This window comes from Pleurodeles waltl, chromosome 8 (genome assembly GCF_031143425.1).
Source record: "Pleurodeles waltl isolate 20211129_DDA chromosome 8, aPleWal1.hap1.20221129, whole genome shotgun sequence".
Taxonomy (NCBI): Eukaryota; Metazoa; Chordata; class Amphibia; order Caudata; family Salamandridae; genus Pleurodeles; species Pleurodeles waltl.
The window spans coordinates 177,457,106-177,484,011 of NC_090447.1; the positions used below are offsets into that span (position 1 = coordinate 177,457,106).

Sequence of the window (26,906 nt, forward strand, 5' to 3'; positions counted from 1 at the left end):
TTGATTTTTGCTGGTGATCACAGGTAATGGATAGCGACGCACATACTTGAGGACTGGGACTTGTTTCATGATCCGATTATGACCCAAAGCAAGAGATGGAAAGTTAGAAATTATTTAAGGAAGGAGACAGATAGCAAAACTGCTACAAAGAGAGAAAGCCTAGATGGAAAGAAACTTTCGAGAGCAAGATAAAGAGACTGGAAATGGAGTATGGTGGAAGAAAAAGGCAGTAGCTGAATTCAAGACTATCAAGACTGTGGGCCTCATTTACAAGAATCTGATGCATCGGCCCGATGCGTCAGACTTTGCGCTGCCCAACGATTCCTTAACGATGCCATGGATGTGCTGTAATTACTATACAGAACTCCATGGCACACGTTTTTACAGATGTGTTAAAATTCTGACTCGTCTGTAGCACTAAAAGGATGCATTGCTTGACTAGCATAAAATAATGATGCTACTCCATCAATGCGAGGAAGGCTCCCATAGAGAAAAACCCTGCATCAGTTTAACGGCTGCTCCAAACATGCGTTAAAATTCTGATGGAGTGAAGTCGCAGAATGATGCAGTGAAATGTTGTAAATTTCACTATCAGTTCTGCAGGGCTTTTCCTGAGGGAACATCTGCCTTGCATAAATTTTACCTGGCACAGGTATAATGTGACGGAAGGCTTTACAAACTGACTCATTGGGCCCAATGCATCAGTTCGTAAATGTGGAGCAGTGTAAAGCACTATTTGCGCCACCGTTGTGAAAAAAAATGAAGCAACAGTGACGCAAAGGCCTTGTAAATGAAGTCCTATGTACCCTTTGTATTCAGCAGCTCCAGTGCTTGGCAGTCCTTTCAGCAGTCTCCCAAGATCAATTAATGCCCCTTCACATATTTCTTTCTTTTACAAATTAATTTCTGGCTTAAAGACTCAAGAATGTGCTTTGCTGTGGCAACCCACAGCAGTGGGAGTAATACAGGTGACTGTTCAAGTCACACAACCACTGAAAATCTCACCTTGCTATTTGTGAGAATACTAGTGCAACTGTGAGAATGGAAACAATGCCGTCTACATTTTGTGAACATTTAAAACCTTTTTTGACCAGGATATATCTGATGCTAATGATCATGGGGCACAGTGTTGATTGTACTGGATGGCACGGAGTGCTGAAAAAGGAAGATATTAAAAACATTGAGGCAGAAATGTCATTTGTAAAGAAACGAAGGACATTGTCTAGAAAATAATCAGACTTCTTTCAAAAACGCATATAAAAGAATTGGGAAAACAGCAATATGAACAGGGGATGTTCACATCCAAAGCTTATTCAATTACCCTAACAATAGCATCAACATGTTCTACCACTGGCACATCTCTGTCATTGTAAGTACTGGCATCTGAATGTGTTCGTACTTTGGACTAGAGTAAGGATACGTTCACCAAGCATTCAGAGCATGGACATGTCTTGTCAGTCGCCTGTGCGTCAGATCAGCAAAGATATAGCTATGCCAGTAATATTGTCATGTATTGGTAGGCATTGTGAGCGCTGAGCCCAATCTAATTCACTATCAGCATCACACAACCCATGTTTTCAAAAAAGGACAAACCATATATACCACTATTGATTAACTCATCCAATGCTAGTTCGCAACACATAACCACAAGCTGTGTGCATTTTTCTGCAATCCTTCTGTGATGGCAGAATTTTCAGGAATGTTTCAGTTTTCAGAGCGTCAGTAGAAAATCTACTCTGAGGAAAGTGTTGGTTCCCTGGATGTTCACCCCAGTGGAGACATCCTTTAGCCTCTGACCTGAAAGTGAAAGCAAAGGACAGCTTATAAGCCTGTGTTGAATGAGTGGGTTTGCCTGTACATCCATAAGTGGCCACGTTTTTGGATGATTAGAGAGCATGTTAGAAGCGATTGTTCCTTATTTGATGACCCCCACGTGGAGAAAGTCGGTGCCCCCTGATCTGAATTTGAAAACAAAGGACAGGTTTAAGCCTGTATTGGAAGAGTGGGTTCATCTGGGTGGTATGAAGAGTTTGACTTTAAGTGATAGTCAGGAATATTAAGCTGGGGATGCATGTGTGGTGCAGTTGGGCATATGGTGGAGGTCCATTGATAAAATGGTGGGCCAAGATCGGACCGCCGGGCGGCCGCCAATGCAGCCACCCCCCCGCCGCAGCCATTTGGAGATCCCCGCCCGCCGGCCCAGCGGGGATCTCGGCCGCAACACAGGAGCTGGCTCCAAATGGAGCCGGCGGTGTTGCGGCAGTGCGACGGGTGCAGTTGCACCCGTCGCGCTTTTCACTGTCTGCTGTGCAGACAGTGAAAAGCTGCACAGGGCCCTGTCAGGGGGCCCCTGCACTGCCCATGCCAGTGGCATTACGAGTCCCCCTACCGCCAGCCTTTTCCTGGCGGTTTGAACTGCCAGGAAAAGGCTGGCGGTACGGTGAGTCGCGGGTCCCTGCACTGCATGGGCGGAAAGATCTTTTTGCAAACAGGCCCATTTGCAGTCACAAAGAGTCCAAAACTTCAGGATTTCTCCTTGTCACACCAAGGGTCCTTGACTTGAGGGGCACCTCTTGGGGATCAAGAATTCACTCCAGCAGAGGTCAGCAAGACTCAGGCAGGTCCAGGCAGCAGGTCAGTTGGGCAGTTGCAGGGAGGACTCTGGAGCTTGTTATGGCCCTAGAGCTCTATCAGGAGGTCAGTCGGCTGGCCCTTGGAGTCACTTCAGCCTGGGATTAAGGGTGCAAGCCAGTATTTTCTCAGCAAGCAGTGCAGGCCTCAGGCAGTAAGGCACCAGGGTGTCTTTCTTCTGTAATATCCACAGGGCCAGGAGTGTACTGAAGAGTAGGTCTGAGGGTCCCCTTTCTATACCTGGTGCCCCCTTTGAAGTGAGAGAAACATCTGGAGGACTCTCCATACAGCAGTGTCTGGTATTTCCTGCATCCCTGCCCTGGCGCCAGCCTGGCAACAGGCACAATAGGCTAGTGTGAAGTCCTTTGTGTGTGCTGAGGCAGCCCCATTGAAGTGCTAGTGTGAGGGGTGAGAGCTCTGCCTCTTCATCCTACCAGAGATGGCCCAATCTGCCAACACCGAGATTCTCTCTTATGGGGCGGTCTAGAAATAATACACAAAGGCCAACTGACAAATTACACCTAGTCATGTGACCCAGGATCAGGCTGCAGGAACCAATTGGTTAGGACAAAAAAATGCCAACTTTCTAAAAGTGAATTAAAATTCTTTAGCATGCCAAGATGCAAGAGCTGATGCACATTTAAACTCGGCTCCCATGTGAGCATTCAAGTTTCAGACCCTGGGGAGGTGAGCATTAGGTACAGAGCAGGAGTGTCATTTTGAGGAAGTAAGTGCCTTTTGAACATTGTTTACATGGCTCTACAGATACAGTAAGGTTAATTGATTCTAAAACTTTGCCAAGTCTTTAGAGTGTGACTACAAGTGCACCCCCTCCTGGAGGAGCTATCATATGAGAATCCAAATACTACTGAGTAGGTTATGCATGCACCTCGTGTGTGCTGTTTGGTGTGTTTCACGTGTTTACATGTTTAAAAGTTTTAAATGTAGTATGTCTTGTACTGTTGATTGTGAGAGTACTTTAGTCTCTCAGTCCTGATATTCATGAGTGCTGTTTCCCACAAGTGGAGTGCAGTTTGCAAATAGGTGGCACCACACCCACAAACAACATATATAGCGGCCCATTACAAATGGGGGCTATGATAACTATGCCTCTCTTGTATTTCCACAGGTATCAATGACGGGCACCATGAACGATAGGTATCATCTTATGACACCACATTAGTAAGGTGAATTGCCCATATCACAGAGCATGTATTATTTATGCTTTCATCAGAGGTAGTCAAACAAGAAGTGGCACCAGGGAGTCCACCTTGGTCCTGAAGAGGAGCCTAGGGGTAAGGCTCCGAAACATGTAGACTAGGAAGTCAGGTACATTTCATCCCCCACTTCCGCAGCCCCTTTTCAATCATACTGCCTCAAAGAGATCTATTAAATCACTGGAATTACTAGGAGACAGGCATTTTTAACTCACCCAAGACCCCACCACTCCTATCCCTCCTGTGATTCACATTGACAAGACTACATCAGTGCTCCCACGTATCCTGAAGGTCATAGCACGCCCGCTCCGTAGCGGAATGGGAAAAAACCCAATGATGAAGCATGCCACCAAGGGGTAACCCTCGTGGGTGAGGATTTTTCTAACAGGAAAATCCTTTTTCCTAGCCATCCTGTGGTCGTTTTTTAGCTGGACCTCTTTTGTAATGTTAACTTTTTAATTGTGTCAATCCTATGATTTACTCACTACTGACTTTACAAGGTTTACACCTGATTTGAATGCAAGTATGAAGATAAAAAAGAAAGAAAATTAAGGTCACAAATATCCTAAACAAGAGCAGACTACACCACAGTCAGAAGAGTAAAAAAATAAAGACTGGTGGTGGTGGTAAAATTCCTTTGGTGTTCGGTTGTTACTGTTCTATGTGGTGCAGCTTCCCTACTGCTATATTGCATTAAGTGACATTGTGACTACAAACACACCACATTTACACCACCACGCAGTAACTGCAATACTAGGCCTGTGACGACCTCTTTGGTGTACGGATTTAGAGCAAGCTTTCTCATGCAATGCAGGGGGTGTTTGAAAGAAGACTTTATGATCATCTGAGAAAGCTCACAATCACATAGCATACAGGATAGAGAGACAGATCAGAGAACAATCACGTCTGTAGGACTCGCTTAAGGAAAGGACTGTGTAGTGCTGGGTTGCGCCAATGTGTTTTAACGTGACTTAGTGGCTTTTAAACCAGCACACTAGTTTTCTTAAATTTCAGTAGTTTCATGGTTTCCTGTTCAGTAAGGATATAAATATCTACATTCAAAGAATTAAATGATCTTCAAAATACGGTTCCTGGGTAAACTCATTTTTTGTGGAATAAGTATTCTAGTACCATGCACACCAGCTGCAACAAAGCTGTGACCATTTAAACTCAAATATTATACCTCGGAAATGGCGATAGTCCACAGAGGCCAGAGAAGGGGATCAAATCACCAGATTAGCCTGGATGGTGGTTTGCAGCAGCTGAATGCCAAGCAGCCAATAGTGATAAAAATGAATCTGACAGAGCCCAGAAGGCAAGTAGCATAACTCCAGTAGATCACAGGTAAGTGTACTGCTCAAGTCACACATACAGATGAGCGCCAAAGAGAGCTTCCACATGGTGTAGTAATTTCATAAACATTGTAAAACGTTTTCTGGCTAACTGAAGGTCAGGGATTCTGTTACACCATGAATGCACTTTGCAAGGTCAATTGAAGGTTAAGTGCTGATTGAGTTAACAGCTTCCAGGAGGACTAAGTTTAAGGGGATACGTTTTAGGTGATATTACAGTAGGTTTTGTGAAATTATAAATGTAATTCAAACCACTGATAAAAAAATACTGTCCAGTGAGATACAAGGTTCTGCCCACATTTCTTGTACTTTCAGGCTCCTACAATCAGCTTTACCTAGTGCAGGCATCGGGGCTCTAATGCGAGAAAGTGCCACTTTATGCTCCTTTGTGACTGTGTTACTCAGGGTATTAGCAGTGTCCACACAGTATGTGAACAGTAGGGGATGCTTCTTTGTACTGGTGGATGTGCACTGTGGACAACGACAGTGTGTTAACCAGTTATTGCCTAATGCCACTCATTGAAATATTTCCATTTGCCACAAATCTACTTTGCTGCAGGTGTGATGGAAGGGGTAAGGAAAGGGCTATCGGCCCTTCAAAATGCCAAATCACAGAGCTAATAGGGGATCTCAGGGCTGGTGATGCGGAGTTCTGCTTGTGTGCATCAATAAGGCAAATGGTATGCTATAAACTGGACAGATCATCAGCTTTGCTGTTAGGGTCTGCAGTGTTGATGATGAGCCACTTGGCTTTACAGGTCATAGGTGTTTCTGGTGCAAACAGTTATGTCACTGCCAATTATCTTTCTTTATTTTTGTCTGAGAACCCATATATTCTGTTTTGCTGAAAAGAAGGGGGTTTAATTTGCACCGTTAAACACTAATATTTTTTAAACAATCGAATTGCTTTTTAAACTACTTCCATGTGTGAGTTCAGATTGTGAGGGGAACATTATGTTTTTCCTTCAAAAAAAGAAAATCCCGTTTCAGGACTTTCTTTTTGTGAAGAAAAACAAATACTCTGTGCTACTGAGCTGTGTCCTAGTGACGCAGCCCTGTGGCACAGAGTACAATGCATTGGCAGGAACCACCATGATGGCGGTTCCTGCCAGTGCTTTTACAAGTGACCACCTGCTTGGTGGTCATTTATAAGTTAGGCGGGCAGTCCCTCCGTTGTGGGGACAAAGTCATTTACTCCTTCCCCATGGTGACCAACAGGCCATCCGCCTACATCTAAATCAGGCCCTTAGTGTTAAAATTACAGGGGGCAACAAGCCTTCTAGACCAAAGGTAACGCAGTGAAATTGCCACATTTTATTGTGTTTCATCATGTATACCACACAGTACAGGCAAAAAGCATTGGCAAATCGAGAGGTAAAAAATAAAACACTTACTGTCTTTGAAGATGCTTTTTTATCAATATATAGAATAATAAAAAAAAATACTATTCCAGAAATGAACATGAATTTTAAACCAGTGAAATAATGCTAACATTTTTTTCAGTAGACTAGACATTCGTTAAACATAATATTAAAACAAAAACTTTTTTTTAAACTTGTGAAATTAACAGATGATACATTTTTGTTAAGATAAACACCATGGGCCTGATTCTTACCTTGGCGGGCGGCGGAGGCCGCCCGCCAAAGTACCCCCGCCAGAACACCGCACCGCGGTCGTCAGACCGCTGCGGTGATTCTGGGATTTCCACTGGGCTGGTGGGCGACCGCCAAAAGGCCGCCCGCCAGCCCAGTGGAAATCAACCTTCCCACGAGGACGCCGGCTCTGAATGGAGCCGGCGGAGTGGGAAGGTGCGACGGGTGCTGTTGCACCCGTCGCGTATTTCAGTGTCTGCAAAGCAGACACTGAAATACAAAGTGGGGCCCTCTTACGGGGGCCCCTGCAGTGCCCATGCCATTGGCATGGGCACTGCAGGGGCCCCCAGGGGCCCCACGACACCCCATACCGCCATGGGGTGTCAGAATCCCCATGGCGGCGCAGCGAGCTGCGCCGCCATGGAGGATTCTTATGGGCAGCGGAAAACCGGCGGGAGACCGCCGGTTTTTCTCTTCTGACCGCGGCCAAAGCGCCGCGGTCAGAATGCCCTGCGGGGCACCGCCAGCCTGTTGGCGGTGCTCCCGCCAACCCTGGCCCCGGCGGTCCATGAACGCCGGGGTCAGAATGACCCCCCATGTGTTCGTTCTTATAAACATCTGCAACTATTTCTTCGCTGGGTAAGTTGTTAGATTTTGATGTACTGTTATGCTGATAATTAATATTTAATATGCAAAACTGTTCAAATAGGCGCCTCCATTTTCACAGTCCAGAGGGTTTACATTTCCTTTTTGTTTGATGATTTAATACGTTATTTTTTAAATAACTGTACCTTGTGAAGAATGACAAGAAAATACGAATAACGATGGGAAACTATGGGACAAGCCTCCTTATCTTCATACATTAGGTAACTGATGGAGCAACAATGCGTGTGTGCTTGATTCAATGTTCTTCCTACTTAACGTGCAAGGCTTGTTGTTTTGGCAATTACAGTCATTTGCGCTGTAGGAAAAAGTTTATTCAACATTTTACAACAATGAAGTAAAACTAGGGCATGGAGAGTTTTGCAGAGTCTTTGAGGAATTATCTTTTTTGTTGTGTTGTTTTTGTTCAGTGATTACCACAACTACGAACACATCTTGATGCACCCATTGTCTAATAGCCAGCATTTTCACTCTTCTTTGTTGAATCTCCAATAGAATTTCTTCCCAGAAATGGCACATCATAGACACTAGTTTCAGTAGCACAAAAGCGCCTTAAGTTTCATATGGCTTTGATGGTGGCTAGGTGGCATGGGTGATTAGGCGGCATGGAGGATGTTTTTTCAGTTTGCTAAACGTAGAAGGTGAAAGGTTTGCTGTTCATATTGTTTCATTTTTGTTTGTGGTGGTTCACAATTTCACATGGATTTTAGAGTCTCTAAAGTCCCTAAAATGCTATAAAATTGCGAGAAATCCTACAAAATCTGCCCAGCAAGAAAATTTTGTAAAAAAGTGGCAAATCCATTCCACAACCAAAATTTCTCCAGCGTGCAGATTTATATGTGTTTCATGTTTCTTCAGAGTGCCTCTCCCAGCGCTAATATTGGGGTAGGCATTAGGTACCCCATCTCAAAACAAAATCAGATATAGTCAGTAATTCACTTTTTTCATTGTTTCTTCTTGTTAACCATTGAAAATGCGCAGGCCTCCATTGAAAGCAACTGAAAGAGAGGGAAATAATCTGTCACCTATGTTAGATTCCAGAATAGAGTAATATTCTTTATTTGGATAGGATCTCAGCACATTCCAGATTTCTCCATACCTCACTCTGTAGCTCAATGTAATATATATATATTTTAAAGGGCCAGCTTCCCCTCCTTCTTTCAACACAAGATCTTGGCAACTGTGGTTGTGCATGGAAGTTGGAGTAACATCTACAGCAAATTATTTACATTTACAAGAACGGCCATAAAAGTAAGGCTGGGAGGTGGGGCGCTAAATGTTCGCCCAAGAGGCTCCTAGAAAATGAATAGTTTGTTGGAATATTCTACTCTCAGTTGCCAAACCTTTCTAATAACGTCTCACCCACATCAGTCGCTTGCACAATCACACCATTTTATGCAGGGACATCGTAAGGATTTTAGGGGCCAAACTCTTTTCCGAACAGTTTTGAATTTTTGTCTAGTTTCAGCTCTCTCATGCCCTCTTTGGCCAGGTCACTGACAGTGCACATGCACACACCTCCAAATTCCAAATGTATTTACCTCTAATATCCATAGATGGTGGTGTGTGTTTTCAGTATTGTAATACAGCAGCAGCTCACTGATATTACTGCAGATAATTTCTGTGACACCCTCCTTTTTCTCATGTGAGGTCCTACTGGAATCTAAAATAAACTTTTTTATGGATCTTGCATTAAACAAACACATTTCTCTGCAAAATGTCTGTAATAGGAAATAGTATCCGTTTAGGAATTATTCAAGCTCACCAGGGCAGGACTGTGTGGAGAAAAGAGCTGGCTCAGTCAGGGCCCCCCCTGAAAGGCTGGGGCCCTGTGCTCAGAGCCCACTTTGCCCATGTTTTAAAACGTCTCTCATTGTATGTCTTTGATATCCACTTGGGCGTATTTCTACATGAAAACAAATGTATCATTTGTGGTGCGTCGAGCTAGGGAAACTGTAGCAGAAAGTGGAAATATATATTAAAGTATCTCAATGTAATTCCAAAATGAATTTAATAAACAACATTAAACTCTACCAACTGTATTTATTTATTCTCAATATTGCTCTGTCCCTATTGCGTACATCTCTCTTCAGCCATGTTTTGTGCATCCTATTGCCAAGTTCTATGTCCTCATTATATATATCTGTAATAAAGCGGTTTGTCCTGATGTTATGGCCTCTGTATTCTCACACAACCTTGGCTTAGCCGCATTTGCAGTATTGTGCATGTATGGAGTGATGAGGAGAGAGTGTCCAAAGTGTGGCTGAACGGCTCGAGCTAGACGGTGTCTCTCCAGAGACTTAAAATGCACGTGCTTGCTGCCCTGCCAAGTGAGTAACTCATCTGTGCTGTGATTGCAAAATGTACTGTTTCCCTCAGTGATAGTCCTGTTGCAGCTGATGATACAGCTGATGATGCTGGCTACGACCACAGTCCTGCCAGCGGCTTTTCCTCCTGTGCCCCAGTAAATCCTCCTGACTGATGCTTCTGCATAATTCCTCTCTTCTTGGAAACTGAGGCAGATCAGATTGTTTCCCAATTAAAAAAATAAATAAAATAATGGATCTATCTTGTGTTTCTCGAGATTTGTACTACTCTTAATTGCTAATATAGTTAACGGGTTATAACTAATGACCTCTGCGTGCAGCACTATCATTTGATAATTCCCACCAGTTATATTTACAGGCCATGTTTTCAAAAAAGCCCCATACATGAACAAGGAATAATTACCTTTCAATTGATCTCATTAACAATTACTGTGCTATACGATTACAGGGATGTTTGTAACCTCAAAGCTGCGGGTCAATGCATTATTTTATGTCCAGGGTGTCAAAGAAATAAGAAAAGAAGACGAATGAAAAAAAAGAGTCTTAGGGCCAGATTTTCAAAGATTGTGCGCAAGGTTTGCGTCACTTTGTTTGATACACATTCAGTGCAAAATCCTATGTGGTATTTACAAAGCAATGCAAATGATTATTTGCGGTGCTTTGTTTAAAAAGGTAATGCAACACAGCACATTGTACTGCCTGGCACTACTTTGCGCCAGGTAGGTGTTCCATGGGTGGTGCATGGGCATTCCCATGCATCCACCCATGGATTTTGACACAAACCCATATTTACAAAGACTTGTAAACATGTGTTTACACCAAAATAATGCACCTGCCTGACACTGACATAAATTGGTGAAATATCTTTATTTCTCCTTGTTATTTTCTCATTCTGCAGCAAACATTCAAAATGGAAAGGAAATAGCCTCAAATGATAGTTTCTGTGCAGGAAGATACCCCTTCTTGCACAAAAACTATCCTGACCTTAATGCAGGTACCCTTGTTTCTTTGAAGATATGGTGCAGTTCTGCTTTCACAGAGCACAGCAGTTTCACTTGTTGTGCTGCATTGTGTGAACTTTTTGAAAATTGCCCCCCATTTCTTTTGGCCACCTTTCTTAATTTCTAGAGGTTTACGTTCTTATGTGTGGGTTGGAACATAATAAACAAGCATTTGCAATGCAACGGGTCTCGCATTTGCTCGAGTTAGAGCTATTAGCGTTGTAAACTCCTAACCGGACTTTTCTTGCCACATAAATTGAAAGAAAAAAAATGAACGCGATCGCGCTATGTAAAACCTAGAGTGATTGCGCTGAAATAAAAAAAAAAAACAAGTGCGATCGCGCTATGTAAAACCCAGTGCAATCGCGCTGCGTGAAAAATAAAAAGATAAGTTAGTGCAGAAACCAGGCTGAAAACATGGATCCTGGTATTTTTTCATTAGTTGGCCAGTGCTCTCGAGGAGGGCTAAACTCTGGAAAGGCATGACGTATGCATGCCTTTCACTAATTAAATCAAGCGTATTTTAAAAGGCAAGCCCACGAACCAATGAAAGTGACAGGCGTGATATGGGCGTGGTTAAAAGCCCAAAGAGAGATTACAACAGGGACGGAGCACTTGTGCGCTCGAACTTAAAAAGCATGTTATCCTGAACAAATCACCTTATCCTTGTTCCTAAAATTGTTGACCATATGCGATTTTTGGGATTGCCACAAAAGAATCAAAATCTAAATGACATTCACTTACATAGTGCTTATTTCACAAATCTAGCATACATCCGGGGCTCCCATACCTTTATTTAACACAACAAATCCATACCAAATCCCACAAATGGTTGTGACAGCATCTTATGTTCGAGACAGTGCCTTTACAGAACACCATTAGAGAATTGTGGGTAGTTCAAAGTTATTAAGTGGACCTCTCTTTTTTTGTACAGAGAACACCACTAACACTCAAAATCTGCCACCTGAAACATCTGATTTTCTAGCAGAATATTTAAGCATAGGATTAGCCGAATGACAGTCATTCTGTGTCCTTAAAGTGGGAAACCCTATAAAATGCTACATTGCTCTTTAGGCTAAGGTATGCACAGTATGAAATGTAACAAACGTATTCTGATGACAGTGCTGCAAAGTCATAACGATGAGTAAGGGTGAGGGCCATCAATTTATGCAATTATGTGGCTGCCCTGTTTACCACATAATTATGAATTTATCACATTTGGCAAATAATTTGAAGAATTCACAAATATTGTGTTTCTAATTCTAACGAATGGAAATAGTACTGACAGAGAATGTGCCTCATAATGTGCGTTTATGTCGCATAATTTAAATAACCTTGCTGCATAATTTAGTCCTCCCTATCCTAATCCTAGTAGCCTTAGCAATGGTAAAGCAGGACTAAATTAACAGCACACACGAGAAGTATGAAGTATTAATCTGCCAATCAATTGTTTAAAGTATTACAAGTAAACTATCGCGATCAAAGAAACGTGATTGTGGTACTGATTTCTTCCACGAACAAATCTAGCGAAGCCTTTCAGTAAATGTCTCTTTTCCTCTCTATGCAGGTTATCAGTGCAGCTGCCCGTCTCAGTTCCTAGGCAAGAACTGTGAATCTGAGATTACTGCCTGCTTTCCAAACCCATGCCGCAACGGAGGCTCCTGTGATCCCATCGGCAATGCATTTGTCTGCAACTGCAGAAGTGGACTGCGTGGGATAACGTAAGATACATTGTAGCAGGGAGCAACCCTAGCTTGGCCGTTCTGGCAATAGACAAATGCCACAAATCATGTCCCTAAAGGTCAGGCCTCGATTACTTTTTGTGCCAATGAGTGATCTTTTTTTTCTGACAAATTCAAGTTTTGTTTTTCATTAAATTCCTTCTATAACAGATTAATCAGACCAGCAAAGCAGTTGCTGGGTCTAGGTCTGTACTTTCAATGAAGTATGAATAAAGAAAAACAGGCTGGAGGAAATACAGACAGACACACACACTTTCCCCTCCCACTTCCGGAGGTTTGGCAGGTTCACTGATGTGCATTAAAATGTACCATTTTCCACACATTTCCACTAAACGTCCATTAGTGGAAAATTCCGAGCGACCCTGTAAAGGTACCTTAAAATCCAGTTCCACAGAATGTTACAGCCCCTGACAGTGCACTAGCCACTTCCAAAACAGCGTGCCACAAAACAGCGTGCCACTAAACAGTGTGCCACAAAACAGCGTGCCACAAAACAGCGTGCCACAAAACAGCATACCACAAGAAGCCTTGAATCATAATTTGGAATGGGGCCAACTTTTTCCTTTTAGTGTTTAGGCAGCTTTTTGGACCTTTGGTAACAGGCGAGGACAAGGGCATACAATAGTTAATTGTTTTGTTGATGAAGGACCATAAGCAGCAGTGGCACATAACTTTCCATCCTTGAGCACTAGGAATTAAATTTCACAGAAAATGTCTACAGTAAAGTTAAATTAAGAATAAAAAGAATGCAGACTGATCCTAACTTTTTCTATCATACTACATTTCTTGTAGCACTGTCCTATAAAATCTTTTTTTCCAGTTATATTACTTGTTTAAGTTTTACATCTAACCATACCTTTTATCCCCTGCAGGTGTGAGGAGGACATCAACGAATGCGAGAGGGAAGAGTGTGAAAATGGAGGAACATGTGTCAACATTTTTGGTTCATTTTTGTGTAACTGCACCGCTGGATATGTGGGGCAGCACTGCGGCCTGCGCCCTGTGGTGGTGCCTAATATTCAAGCTGGACATTCGTATGTGGGAAAGGAAGAGCTGATAGGAATTGCAGTAGTCCTGTTTGTCATCTTCATCTTGATCATCCTGTTCATAGTCTTCCGCAAAAAAGTATTTAGGAAAAATTACTCCCGCAACAACATCACTCTTGTTCAGGATCCAGCCACGGCAGCCCTGCTAAACAAAACCAATGGAATTCAGTTCAAGAATTTAAGGAACAGCAGTGATAGTCGGAACATCTACCAAGAAGTTGGCCCCCCGCAGGTGCCCGTGAGACCAATGGCCTACACGCCTTGCTTCCAAAGTGACTCTAGAAGTAACCTGGATAAGATGGTTGATGGGCTAGGCGTGGAGCATCAGGAAATGACCACATTTCACCCGGAGTCTCCCCGGATATTGACTGCGAGGCGTGGTGTTGTAGTCTGCAGTGTAGCTCCTAATTTGCCAGCTGTCTCTCCATGTCGCTCCGACTGTGACTCCCTTAGAAAGAACACCTGGGATGCTGGGAAAGAATGTAAGTATGGCTACAATATTCATTGTACTATTGAACCAACATGAACAAGACAGTGGCCCAGATTTTAAAATGCTTTGCGTAAGATTTGCATTACTTTTCTAACACAAATGCGACACAAAATGTTCAGGTGGAATTTACCATCCAACTCAAATCCCGATTTATTTGGATAGTGACCCTAAGTAAAGTCATGTTTGATGTAGCGTAACACAATGTGCTGTCTTGCGTTACTCTACATCAAGGGGACGTTCTACGAGTAATGCATGTGCGTTCCACTGGAACCTACAAATCTCTTGTTAAAAACAATTGTACAAAAGGATTTGCACCAAACTCCCTTGCCTCCTCCAGACAACTGCAACGAGGAGAAACATTTTCATTTCTTCTCACTTTGTTCCCACTTTGCATGTGTGCTGGATTGTACAGCACACACACAGTGAGAAAAATCTTAAAGCATAGGTTTTGTTCTGGAACGGGACCCCTTCTTTTAGAAAAAATATGCTTCAGGCAATGCTGACACCCTTGCACTATGGCAGTAGTGTGTCTGTGTTGGCACATGGCTACCTAAAGTGTGCCAGCATAGTGAGAGAGCAGAACAGTGGTGCATCATGCAATGCAGCACAGCAACTTTATTTGTTGCCCTGCATTGTGTGACTTCTTGACAAGTCTCAAGGGTTTTGCAAGGGTGAGATATTTTTACTTCTACATTTTTGGGACATAAAGGACCGTCATCACTTGCCATGGCTGCTAAATTAATCCTACACACAGAAACACATTATTTCAAGTGAGCATGAAATGTTTTTGCATAGATAAATCTAGAATGCCACTATAATAGTTTATTGATGATATGCACTCTAGGAGAAGTTGGGGCCCAGCATACTATTGCCATCTACTGCAGAACAGCCATGTTTTAAATAAATGTAATGCTAGTTTGTGTTTCGTCTCTTTAATTTTGATAGGGATGTTGTTCCAGAACTGTGAAGTATGCAAAGAGGCAGCCCTTACCACCTGCTTTACTTTCATCAGTTTTGTCTCAATAGATGTCATTGTGTGGCACCCTGAAGTTTAGCAATTGAAGGTTTTACAGCTAAGAAAGGCATAGTAACTTATGTGCTGGGCATTCAGCCTGCCTCTGCGGTGAGTGCACCCAGTGTAAGCAAGATATGATTCTCTGTCAGCAAGATAGGATACCTTGTGAGCAAGATATTGTCTTATGTGAGCAGGATATGATCTCATGTGAGCAGGCTATGGCACTGTGAGAGCAAGATGTGGTCCTACATCAGCAAGATATTGTCCAGTGTGAACAAAATATGGTCTCTTGGGGGCAAGCTATTGCATCATGAGAGCAAGATATGGGGCCAGATGTATCAAGCTTTTTAGCATTCGCAAACAGTGCAAATTGCAAATTTCGGCCGTTTGCAAATGCAAAATTGCCTTTCACAATGTATGAAAGGCATTCGCAATGCAATTTTCAGGAATCGCTATTTTAGCGCTTCCTTAAAATAGAGAATTCCTATGTGCGATTACCAAAGCACACGTATCAAGCATTTCCTAAATGCGAATTGGGCATTTAGGAAATGCAATTACCACAAACTAAAGTTTAGTGGTAACCATGTGCAAATTTTAAAAATGCATTATAAATACATTTTTAAAATTGACATGTAGCGCACACATGCCCCTAAGGCATGTGTGTACTTCACATGTCCGTAAAAATATTTTTGGGTACAGCAGAGGGGGCCTTAGGCCCCAGCACCCTGGGATTTGCATTTCCTAGCTTGCAAATTCCTAACTGGAATTCTCAATTTGGGAAATGTAAAAACATTCACAACAGGCACATAGGTGCGAATGGGGTCGGATTCTCTATTTGCGATTCGGTAATAGCATTTGTGAATTTTAAGAAATCGCTATTACCGAATCGCAAAATTCATATATACCATTTTGCATATCTTAAATAGCGATTTCTTAAAATTAGCTATTTAAGAAATGCAATTTAGTTTTTTGATACATTTGGCCCATGGTTCTATGTGAGCACAATAGGACTTCTTTAGAAGGACGGCTGCTTTTAGAATCCTTCACAGTTTCCCCAAGATGCAGACTAGCATTCCACGACATTGTAGACCAATTGTGAGCAGATAAAATGATCACTTCTGTATTATAACTGAGAAAGTCATGAATGGAAAAACCTTATTATTTTTTAAGGAAAAGAGATGATACTTTGGTCCCTCCGAGAATTAACAAAATATGGTTATCTGGCAAGAAACCTTGGCTATCTGGCAAGAAACCTTGGTTTCTGCGTGTGGTTATGAGCACTGTCACAGAGTTCAGTGGTGACATAAGCCTTAAATCCTGGCATCCGTTCCATCACCCGTCAGCATCACTGTTTCTGCTTTTCTCCCAGCCATTTGAAAACCATTGGTACAATAACGGACAGCAAAAACGACCCTAATATTGCAGCAGATGATGGCATATGCATACCCAACCTCTTCCTGAGCTGCTTAGGCAGAGGATTATCTTCAAAAAAGGGAAAATCTGGATGAGTAATCTTAAGTCTACGTATGTCCCAGCCTCAATTTCCTACTTTTAGGAGTTAACAAAATGCCAGAATATACTTTCAGAAACTGGAAATATTTGCACATTTCCAGCCATAATCCTCTAGATACCAGGGGCATATTTATACTTTGCTTGCGCTGTTTTAGCGTCAATAATTGTGATGCTAAAACGGTGATGCGCTAACTCCATATTTATATTTTGGCGCTAGACCCGTCTAGCGTGAAAATATTGGAGTTAGCGTCATGTTGTGGATGCATCAAAGTATCTTACGCTAATTAGTTGCAAAGGAGGCGTTCCGGTCCACAATATGACACTAACCACCTACCGCCTTATTTATACTCTGGCGCAGAATCAACGCGCATGGAGTAAGCGGACCCAAATAATTGCGCTAAGCCTGTTTAGCGCCATTATTTAACACCTGGGTCAGACCACGCATTAGGGTACCTGTGGACCCATAGCCAAACACCATGGAATGGGCCCAAAGATGCCCACCCCAAGCCCCAGCAACACGCAGACCCACACTAGAGGGACACCATAGGATGGGGGACCCGATCCTGGGTAAGTATAGGTGAGTATTCTTTTTTAATGTGCCATTGGGGGCCCCTTAAGCCCTCCCCCCCCCAGCTAGCGTCTTTTACTTAGACACTAACCTATCCTTAGCTCCGGCATGTGCCATTCCTTAGATATGGCGCATGGCTGCCGCTATGGAATGGCAGTTTTGCAGCAAATACAATAAATATGCACCCTAATTCTTCCAACTCTAAGGTCAACTGGATTTGGGGATTGGTTTACGGTGCGATTGGCTCTTTATTGTCTGGGTGAAGTGACTGAGTGGAATAATTCATTCACTCCATGTATCTGTGTTTGACCCTAAAGTCATAAATTCTAATCCTGGCTCAGCCTTTCAGCTTTCTGAGGCTGATAAAATGAATGCCATTGGGCCATGTAACAGTAAGCATCCACTATTTCTCCTTCAAGTGGTCGTGCATTCCACAAATGCACATTTTATTGTAAAACATATTTTTTTCCAAGAGGAAATTATTTCCATGTTCAGAAAATCCTCCCCCAAAGCTCCCTTTAAATATGTGAGTGTTTCTTCCACATTTCCCTCTTACAAACACAAGAACATCTTCCATATGTAGACGATATTTATATGGATCCGGGCAGGAATCACTGTAGAAAACATTTGTGAATATCTACAAGTGACAATCCTTCAGGTGCTCAGGGGACGTTGCATGATCAGCTCTGCCCGCACCCCGCAGCACTTCCTTTTCTTATTTGTAGCACAGACCTCCTGTGTGGGAAATTCCGTGAAGGTGGAATTTCTCATATCAATAAATAAAATTCCCCTCTGGAAAAATGTCCAAGTCACTCCTGTGTGATTCATGATTTCGAATTCATGAAAGTAAATTCAACTTTGTGCATTCAGAGAGCTATAAAGGTTTGTAAAGGTGTTAGGGGCAGAATTATGAAAGTATTTTTTTCTTGTACCCTTAGGGTCCCCCCCTAATGCCACTATGCGTGCGCCATATTTAATATATGGCCCACCATGGGCCGTAGTTTAGGAACCAGCATTTACATTTTTGACGCTAGTTCAGTGCTTTGCAGGATTAGCGTCAACAATTTTGACACTAATCCTGCAAAGCAGCTAGAGGCCCATTCAAACCAATGGGAGACTCCTTTTGAATCCTGCTCTAAGCAGGCGTTAAAAATGCCGGAAAAAATGACGCAAAGAAATCTCTTAGATTTCTTTGCGTCATTTTTTGGCCCTCCTAATGCCTGCCACAGGCATAATGTGGTGCAAGGGATAACAAAGTGGCGCAATGTAAGCATTGTGTCACTCTGTAAATCTGGCGCAGTGTTTTTTGCCATCTAACACCTCATTAGCGTAAAAAAGATGACACTTATGTGTCATTAGATGGCGCTAGGCCCTCTTAAATCTGGGCCTTAGTGTTCAACGGAGAACTGTGTCATTGCAAAAGTGTGAGGGAAAGAATTCAAGTTCTTTCTGCATTTGGTAAAAAAAGACCTTGGTTTAATTGCAGAGCCCCTTTCCATAAACATGTCTGCACCTTTCAGGGTAATTCTATCAAGGGAATGGAAATGGAATTACATGGTTTAGTGAGCTATTTGGGAGAATAAGATTTATACTGTTATAGCTCACCAAACATCTTTTGTGTAATTCTGTTTATTTCTGTTCTTCTCTTCTTTGTGCTATTTCAAAAAATTATGGTACAATCGCATTCATTTACTGCGAAGTGATATTTGACAGCTATATGTTTTCATTCAATGAGCATTAATAAATAGCTCACTTTTCCCTAAAGGATTCCAGGCTTTTTGTCAGAACCCAGGTCACCATGGATTTTCAAGGTGTTATGGTGCACACTGGTGAACTGGGCAGCGGTATTTATGTAAAAGGATCACAGAAGTTTAGCCCTGGGGTTATTACGTTTCTGCTGCTCAACAATCATTCATTTTACATGTTAATGTGAAGCAGATGTTGAATGATTCTAGCAGAAAGGCAACGTCCCAAACAATATGCTTTTATTTTTTGGTCGAAGTTTTAAAACAAAGGGCCTCGTTTACTAGAAAGTGGTACATCACGGTGCTGCGGCGATTTTGAAACGCAAGGATGCGCCGTATTTCAGACAAAACGGCACACCTCTTTGTTTTCCCTAGCACTGGTGCTAAATTTAGCTGCCTACCACCAACACAGGCACCCTTGCACTACTGCAGGGAATGATTGTTTCCGGGCAGGAGGTGTTCCTTCCTGCACACATAAACAACAATAATGGGGATTTGTTACTTCTATATGTGCTGCAGAATGCATTTAATCATTTCATCATTTAATGATTGTTTATGTGCAGGAAGGGACACCTTATTGCACATAAAAATCATACACGGCATTTTGCTCTTTCGATTTGTGCTGCAGAATGCAGCACAAGTAGAAAAATCAAAAACAAGGAGAAATAAAAGTATTTCTCCTCGTTGCACCATGCTAAAGCCACCCCTGGGGTGGAGTTAGTTTTGGTGCTGCCTCAGGTTTACGATTTTTCATAAATCTGGGGCAGCATCAAAATGCAATGAGTGTTGCAGTGGAATGCCCACAACAACACCCATCACATGCCCCTTTCACGCTAAGTGATGCGAGTAAATGTGCCGTATTTACTATGCAGCATTAAGCCACAAAAAGTGGCTTAACGCCACCTTGTAAATATGGTGCAGGGCATTGCATCAACAGACCGTCAATAAAAGTGATGCTCCGGTGGTGCAAGGGGCTTGAAAATAAGTCCCAATGATTATTCAGATCCCTGTCTGAAAGACAATTCCCTGTAGACCTATTTTCACTAGCAGAATGTTGCAAACAGTGTTATGCTTTAAATGTGTCATCAAAGAAACATTTTAACATGTTATTTTCAACCATATACCAATGTAATTTTCAGAAGTAAAGCCCAACATTACTAAAGAGACAAACAAAATTTAGACTTAGGTTTAAGTCTAGAGGTGGGCGAAACTCACAGAATTTGACTCAAATTACATAAAAACTCCACGAGATTCAGTGGAGTTCCACCAATGGGGGACATAGGCATGTAGTGCTGTTTGCACTGTGATTTAGCACCAGTAGAGCATTCCACTCTGAAAAATCATTGCAAATGACATTACACGTTACACTAGAGAGCACAGGTCCACAAGTTGATTTTGCTGCAGCTCAAGTAGAATTTCTACTCGAGCTGCAACCTTCTTACCAGGAACGTTTGCAACACCCGCAACCATATATGGTACAAAAATCTTGCCAGATGGCCCCCTAGTGACTGGAAATCATCGTAGGGGATGCCAGATCTCAATTTCGGGATCCAGGTGTGAGAAAAAGTTCTGCCACTTGATGATTAGCAGAATTTGTTATGCAGAGTCACCAAAAGTCTGCCAATCCCGCTGGCAGAACAGAGTTCTTATTCCTGGGGACTTTACTACCCACCCCTAGTTAAGTCCCCAGGAATAAGCTAAACCCCCATGTCAGGTATGTGGCCATCCAACATGGATGTTTTCCTGACATCCAAGTGCTAAAAGGTGTCTTCCCAAGCTGTCTAGTCAATTCTGAGTCCAGCCCTTTCCCTCTCTAATGAAGGATGTGAGTTCAACAAGAACCACTCACCTGGAAGAGGAAGAAGCAAAGCTTGCATTCTGTCAAAGCCCTTACCTGCCCCACTCATATCAGACACCTCTTCACCCCCAGCTCCCTAGTTCCACTCCTCTTTCTGTCTACAGGAGTATCTTTCCTAAAAATGTCTTCTATTACCCCCATTTTAATCTTGGCTATGCGTTAATTTACAGGTTTCCAAACTGTTGTGCATCCCCAAAGTGTTCCACACAATCTGTCAATTGTTCTTATATTTGCTTTCATGTAAGTAATGGATATACCATTCTTTGGGTATAGAGATAAGTAGCCCGGCAACTTATCCTCCAACACCAGTCTCCACTGGTATGTTTATTAGTGAAATATGTTTGAGAGGATGTCTGTATTTCCTTTTATTGTTTTTCTTGTCTTAATCTTGGTTCACTATTTTCAATAGATCCACCTTGATCTAATATTATTGTAAACTTCTTCATCGACAGATCTTTACAGTTGATACAAAACATCAAACAGACAACACGCATTTTGAGGAAAGTTTCTTAGTCAAAGCTCATGCTTTCGAGGTACATTTTATTTTATGGATTGGATGCCCGAAACCTGTAAATCATATGTATCTTATCAATTATCAACCATCAGTTGCCCCAAAAAGGTATCAGCAACCCAGATCGACTAGCAGTGTGTCTTCCCGTTAACAAATCGCTTCAGATCAAGAGCGATTTGTTACCGTGAGAACATGCTGCTAGTCGGTGCAGGGCGCTTATATCGTTTATGGGGCAACAGACAGATGATAATGGATTAGATACATATGATTTACAGGTTTCATACAAGAGACTATTTATTTCCCTGTGGTCTTTGTGTACTTCACATTGACCATCTGGTAGAAAAGTGCTTTCTAACATTGCAAAATAAATACCTCTCTAAGTTTCGTTGGTCAACTTTTCTAATATTTTGCCTCTCCTAGCACAGCAAAGTGGTTTCCAGCAAATATGTGCTCAGAATACACTCAGATAAATAAATAAAAAATAGATACACAAATAAAAAATAGATACACATGCATTTGGATTTCATGTTCAGTATCAGGGATAAAATGGCTGCAACAACTTAACCATCATGATGATTTAATGCTGGTTCAATTGAATACATTAGAATAACAGGTCAATTCAATGTGCATTTACCACACCAAGGGCTCTGAATGAGATTATTTCATTATCTCAACTGATTGTGACTCAGTATTTTGCATTGAACCACCTCAGTGGAACATCGGCTATTGTGATCACATGGAACCTGACCATGATGAAAAAAAAGAATTATAATATTAATTGACCACGCCATTTGCACTTCATGGTTATCGCTGTGTATAATTATGACTAAAAGTTACTCTACCTGTCCATCTCATTCTACTCTTGGCACTGAAACAGTGCTCCCTGTACCTCTTAATAACACACAGAGCAGTATTCCTTCCAATCTGACAGAGGTTCTTCAGTAATGGAGACCCAACAACCTCTAATTGTAGAGAGAGAATATGTCAAGTGAAGCATCACCGCGGACAGAAGTTTGGAGTCACAGTTCAATTTGTAGATAGCTTCAACTCTTTTCCAGAGAGCTACAGCAGAAATTCATCAAAGCTGTACAGATAGCTGAAGTGTTGTAGATGAGCACCGTGATTAAGGGCCTCATTTATAAGTTGGCAGATGGGTTACTCTGTCACAAACGAGATGGATATCTCCTCTGCCTTATTGCAAGTGCCATAGCACATAATGCACTTCTAGTAAGCAAGGGTATATCTATCCTATTTGTGATGGAGTAACTCACCTGCCAAACTCTAAATCCACCCCTTAGTCCCACAAAATGTCTATATCACATATTTTCTTCCTTTTAAAAGTCTTGCTCTACTTGGCAGGTGCCACCTCATTGGCAACACAGTGCCTCTTTATTTTAGGATTTGGAGTGATATAAAGAAAGGTTTTTAGGCATCGTTCTTTTTATAGAATTTCTTTGCGTTTTTACATAATGAATACTGCACACCACACCCAAGACAGCAATCATCTGTTTTTGCTCCTTGCACTCAGTATACACCTTTCTTTTGGACTCACTAACCACAGATTTGGTAAAGGTATTTGTCTCGGTATCTACAAAGCACGATACACCTTGTTATGTTGCGCAAATCCATCGGATTCTTGTGCCTTTTGTGCTTTTCCTTGCAGACAAATGTGTCGGCAATTGACGCTTTCTCCATGTAGGTACATCTGTGGCGCTGTCTGCGGACAGAGCACTCTCAATTTAACAAAAACGTTGTTGTATTGTGCTTTGCCTGCAGTTGTATTCCTCAAAGTGTTGAGGGAGGGCGTTGCCAAAAACTATTGCTTGCATATCATGTTGTTGAAGTCTATCTATGCTTTGAACGTTACTTGCTTGTACAGCACAGGTTCAAAATAACAAATGTTTGTTTTTAAAATTTTGTTTATTGTAATAGTCATTGAAACAGTACAACAAAGGCAAAGAAAAAGAACAGTGCACTGCCATCCAATGACATACATCACTAGAAATAATGACTCGTTATCCCATAATCGTCTATCAGACCTCTGCCTCCCCACCCCCACAACAAGTGTTTTAAGAAATAAACACAGACAACCCCAAAGAGTCAATTTGCAACTAACTGCTCAACATTCAAAAAGTAGAACTTAATAAATAAACAATTCTGCATGGCGTATGGGACGTACTTTTCAGATCTTGTCATATCTACTGTCCCTAAAGTCACTGAAGGAGATAATGCAGACATTAAATGAAAACACTGTGGGGGTAGAGTTATAATCCTTTTGCGTTGGGTTAGCATCACAAAAGTGATGCAAGCCAATACAAAATGTTTTTTTTTTCCTAATTTACTTTCCAGCGCAAAACTTGTTTTGTGCTGGAAAGTGCCCTAAAAGTAACTAAAGCAACGTGAAGCACTGCTTTATGTTATATAGCGCCAAGGGGGTAATACAATTGTGGAACATGGGCGTTCCCATGCAACCACCGATGCATTTTGACATAAAACCCTATCTACTAACAATAGTAGACAGGGTTTAGCTGCAAAAGTTAACGCCATTTGAAAGGATTTGTTAAAAAGAAAAAATGTGGGTTTTTTCTCCTTTCTCTTCCGACTTTGCATGCATGGTGCACTGTGCAGCACTCATAAAAAGTAGGAAAAGTTTTACATTAAGTCTAAGCAGAGTATTTTGTACTGGAAGGGAATCCTTCCAGTACAAAACCTATACTGGATTCACACTCATATCCTTGAACTGTGGCGCAAAGGTGTGTGTGTGACGCACAGCAGCTAAAATCTATGCCGGCGCTAAGGAGAGGAGAGGAGAGAGTCATATCTCTGTAGATATGGTGTTTTCTTGCTCCCTCCCTGTCATGCAACGCAGCACAACATTTTTGGCTAGTGCACTGCCTTCCGTGACTGTTTTGTAAATCTGAGTTTGTGTTTGGCTATTAATTTTGTTGCACCCTAATGCCATAACTGAAGAGGAGTGTGAGTTCATTTAACTCAATCAGTCATGGTATTTATAGAGTGCGCTACTCACCCGTGAGGGTCTCAAGGCGCTGGGGGGGGTCACTGCTGCTCGAAGAGCCAGGTCTTGAGACGCTTCCGGAAGGCGAGGTGGTCCTGGGTAGTCCTGAGGTGGGCAGGGAGGGAATTCCACGTCTTGGCTGCCAGGTAGGAGAAGGATTTCCCTCCAGCGTTGGTTCGGCGGATGCGAGGGACGGCGGCAAGAGCGAGGCTGCTAGAGCGAAGTTGACGGGTGGGCGTGTAGAAGGCGAGGCGACTGTTGAGGTATTCGGGGCCCTTGTTGTGGAGGGCTTTGTGGGCGTGGGTGAGGAGCCTGAAGGTGATCCTTTTGTTGACGGGTAGCCAGTGCAGGTGTTTCAGGTGGGCGGAGATGTGGCTGTGGCGGGGTACGTCGAGGATGAGGTGTGCAGAGGCGTTTTGTATGCGCTGAAGATGTTTCTGAAGTTTTGCGGTGGTTCTGCGTATAGGGTGTTTCCGTAGTCCACGCGACTTGTGACGAGGGCGTGGGTCACAGTTTTTCTGGTGTCGGCGGGGATCCAGCGGAAGATCTTTCGGAGCATGCGAAGTGTGTGGAAGGAAGAGGACGAGACGGCGTTGACTTGCTTGGTCATGGTGAGAAGGGGGTCCAGGATGAATCCAGGGTTGCGTGCGTGGTCTGAAGGGGTTGGTGCGGTGCCCAGGGCCGTGTGCCACCATGAGTCGTCCCAGGCAGATGGGGAGTTTCCGAGGATGAGGACTTCCGTCTTGTCTGAGTTCAGCTTCAGGCGGCTGAGCTTCATCCATTCTGCGACGTCTTTCATTCCATCCTGCAGGTTGGCTTTGGCGGTGGCTGGGTCTTTGGTGAGGGAGAGTATCAGCTGGGTGTCGTCGGAGTAGGAGATGATGTTGATGTTGTGTTTGTGAGCGATGTCGGCGAGGGGGCTCATGTAGACATTGAAGAGAGTAGGGCTGAGCGAGGAGCCTTGTGGGACGCCGCAGATGATCTCGTTGGGTTCCGAGCGGAAGGGCGGGAGGTAGACTCTTTGGGATCGGTCCGAGAGAAAAGAGATGATCCAGTCCAGGGCCTGTCCTTGGATACCGGTGGAGCGGAGGCGGGTTATTAGGGTTCGGTTGCAGATGGTGTCGAAGGCAGCCGAGAGGTCGAGGAGGATGAGGGCGGTTGTTTCTCCGTTGTCCAGTAGGGTTCGGATGTCGTCGGTGACTGCGATGAGGACGGTTTCCGTGCTATGGTTTGGCCCGAAAGCCGGACTGGGAGGGGTCGAGCAGGTTGTTGTCTTTGAGGAAGTTGGTCAGTTGCTTGTTGACTCCCTTCTCGATGACCTTGGCCGGGAAGGGGAGGAGCGAGATGGGGCGGAAGTTCTTCAGGTCGTTGGGGTCCGCCGTAGGTTTCTTCAGGAGAACGTTGACTTCTGCGTATTTCCAGCTCTCGGGGAAGGTGGCAGATGCAAACGAGCTGTTGATGATGCTCTGGAGATAGGGGGCGATGCTGGCGTCCGCTTTGTTGAAGATGTGATGTGGGCATGGGTCCGAGGGGGCGCCGGAGTGGATGGTGTTCATGGTGGTTCTAGTCTCTTCGGCGCTGATGGGTGTCCAGGCGTTGAGGGTGATGGTTTCTGCTCACCACACAACATTCCTCATTTCCCTTAATGTAGAGGAAGGTACCATTCTGAAACTGGGAGAAGGGTTTCGCCATCAACAAAACACAAATGATGCATTTTTGTTCATGCAAAAAGGCCACCATGCACCATGCAATTGAGGTCACTAATCATCCATACTAGATTCTGTTTGCTGCTCCTATGAAAGCAGCTAACTATCTCAATCTCATTTTTAGTCATAAATCACAAATTCCTTCACATATTCAATATGTTTTAAATTTTTAAATTTTTTCCATGTATGTACACTTTATTAATCTGCTAATAGTGTTTAAATTTCTAAACAGTTGCTGACCCTTTAGGAGGCTACTCTAGATATTCCTCTTGCCTATATATACACTGTTAAATGTTGGTTGGTTAGAAGTCAAAAGTACATATCAGAAAAAACATACATTATTGTCAGAAGAGGCTCTATTAGACGTCCCACAAACAAACTACTAATCTCTAACTGTGCTTCATTGAAGAACCCGAAATAGTGTAACTTGTCGGATGTGCAAGGTGCTTGAGTGCACCTAAAGGGAACGCTCTGACACTAATGATAAAAAGATCTACCTCCACTCTGCTATTAAAAGTTATCAGAACATAAGAAAAAAAAAAGCATTTTAACTTTACCCAACCAAAATTGAAGGGAGTCAGAATCCTGCCAAAGATATATATGCAATTGTGCAGGGTTTAATGGAGCCATTGGATAATGACCCGTTGAGTGCTGCATCAAACAACAAATGTAATCTGCTTGCTGACTTCTTTGCTAAAAAAGTAAAGGATATTTTCTCTAATTTATTTTGAGGAAAATATCACAGCAGGACTATCATGGTCTACTCAGTTGGAACTGGAGCCCCCACTAAACATCTATCTTGAAGACGTTTAGCCACTCGACTTAGAAGGGTTGCAAACCCTAATATCTAAGGTCAAATCTGGATGTTCTAATGACCCAGCAAGGCCAGACCTTTTAAAAAAAGAGGGTTCTGC

At 42.8% G+C, this 26,906-nt stretch overlaps 1 protein-coding gene across 4 annotated transcripts in view; it reads left to right on the forward strand.

The window, feature by feature from the left end:
* FAT3 (FAT atypical cadherin 3) overlaps nucleotides 1–26,906 on the forward strand; it is a 651,131-nt gene that overhangs the window by 593,087 nt on the left and 31,138 nt on the right. For all 4 annotated transcript variants that reach the window (XM_069204015.1, XM_069204017.1, XM_069204016.1 and 1 more), the window contains 2 exons: nucleotides 12,351–12,504; nucleotides 13,398–14,053. In XM_069204015.1, coding sequence (XP_069060116.1) covers nucleotides 12,351–12,504; nucleotides 13,398–14,053 — 810 coding nt within the window. The remainder of the gene's footprint in view (nucleotides 1–12,350; nucleotides 12,505–13,397; nucleotides 14,054–26,906) is intronic.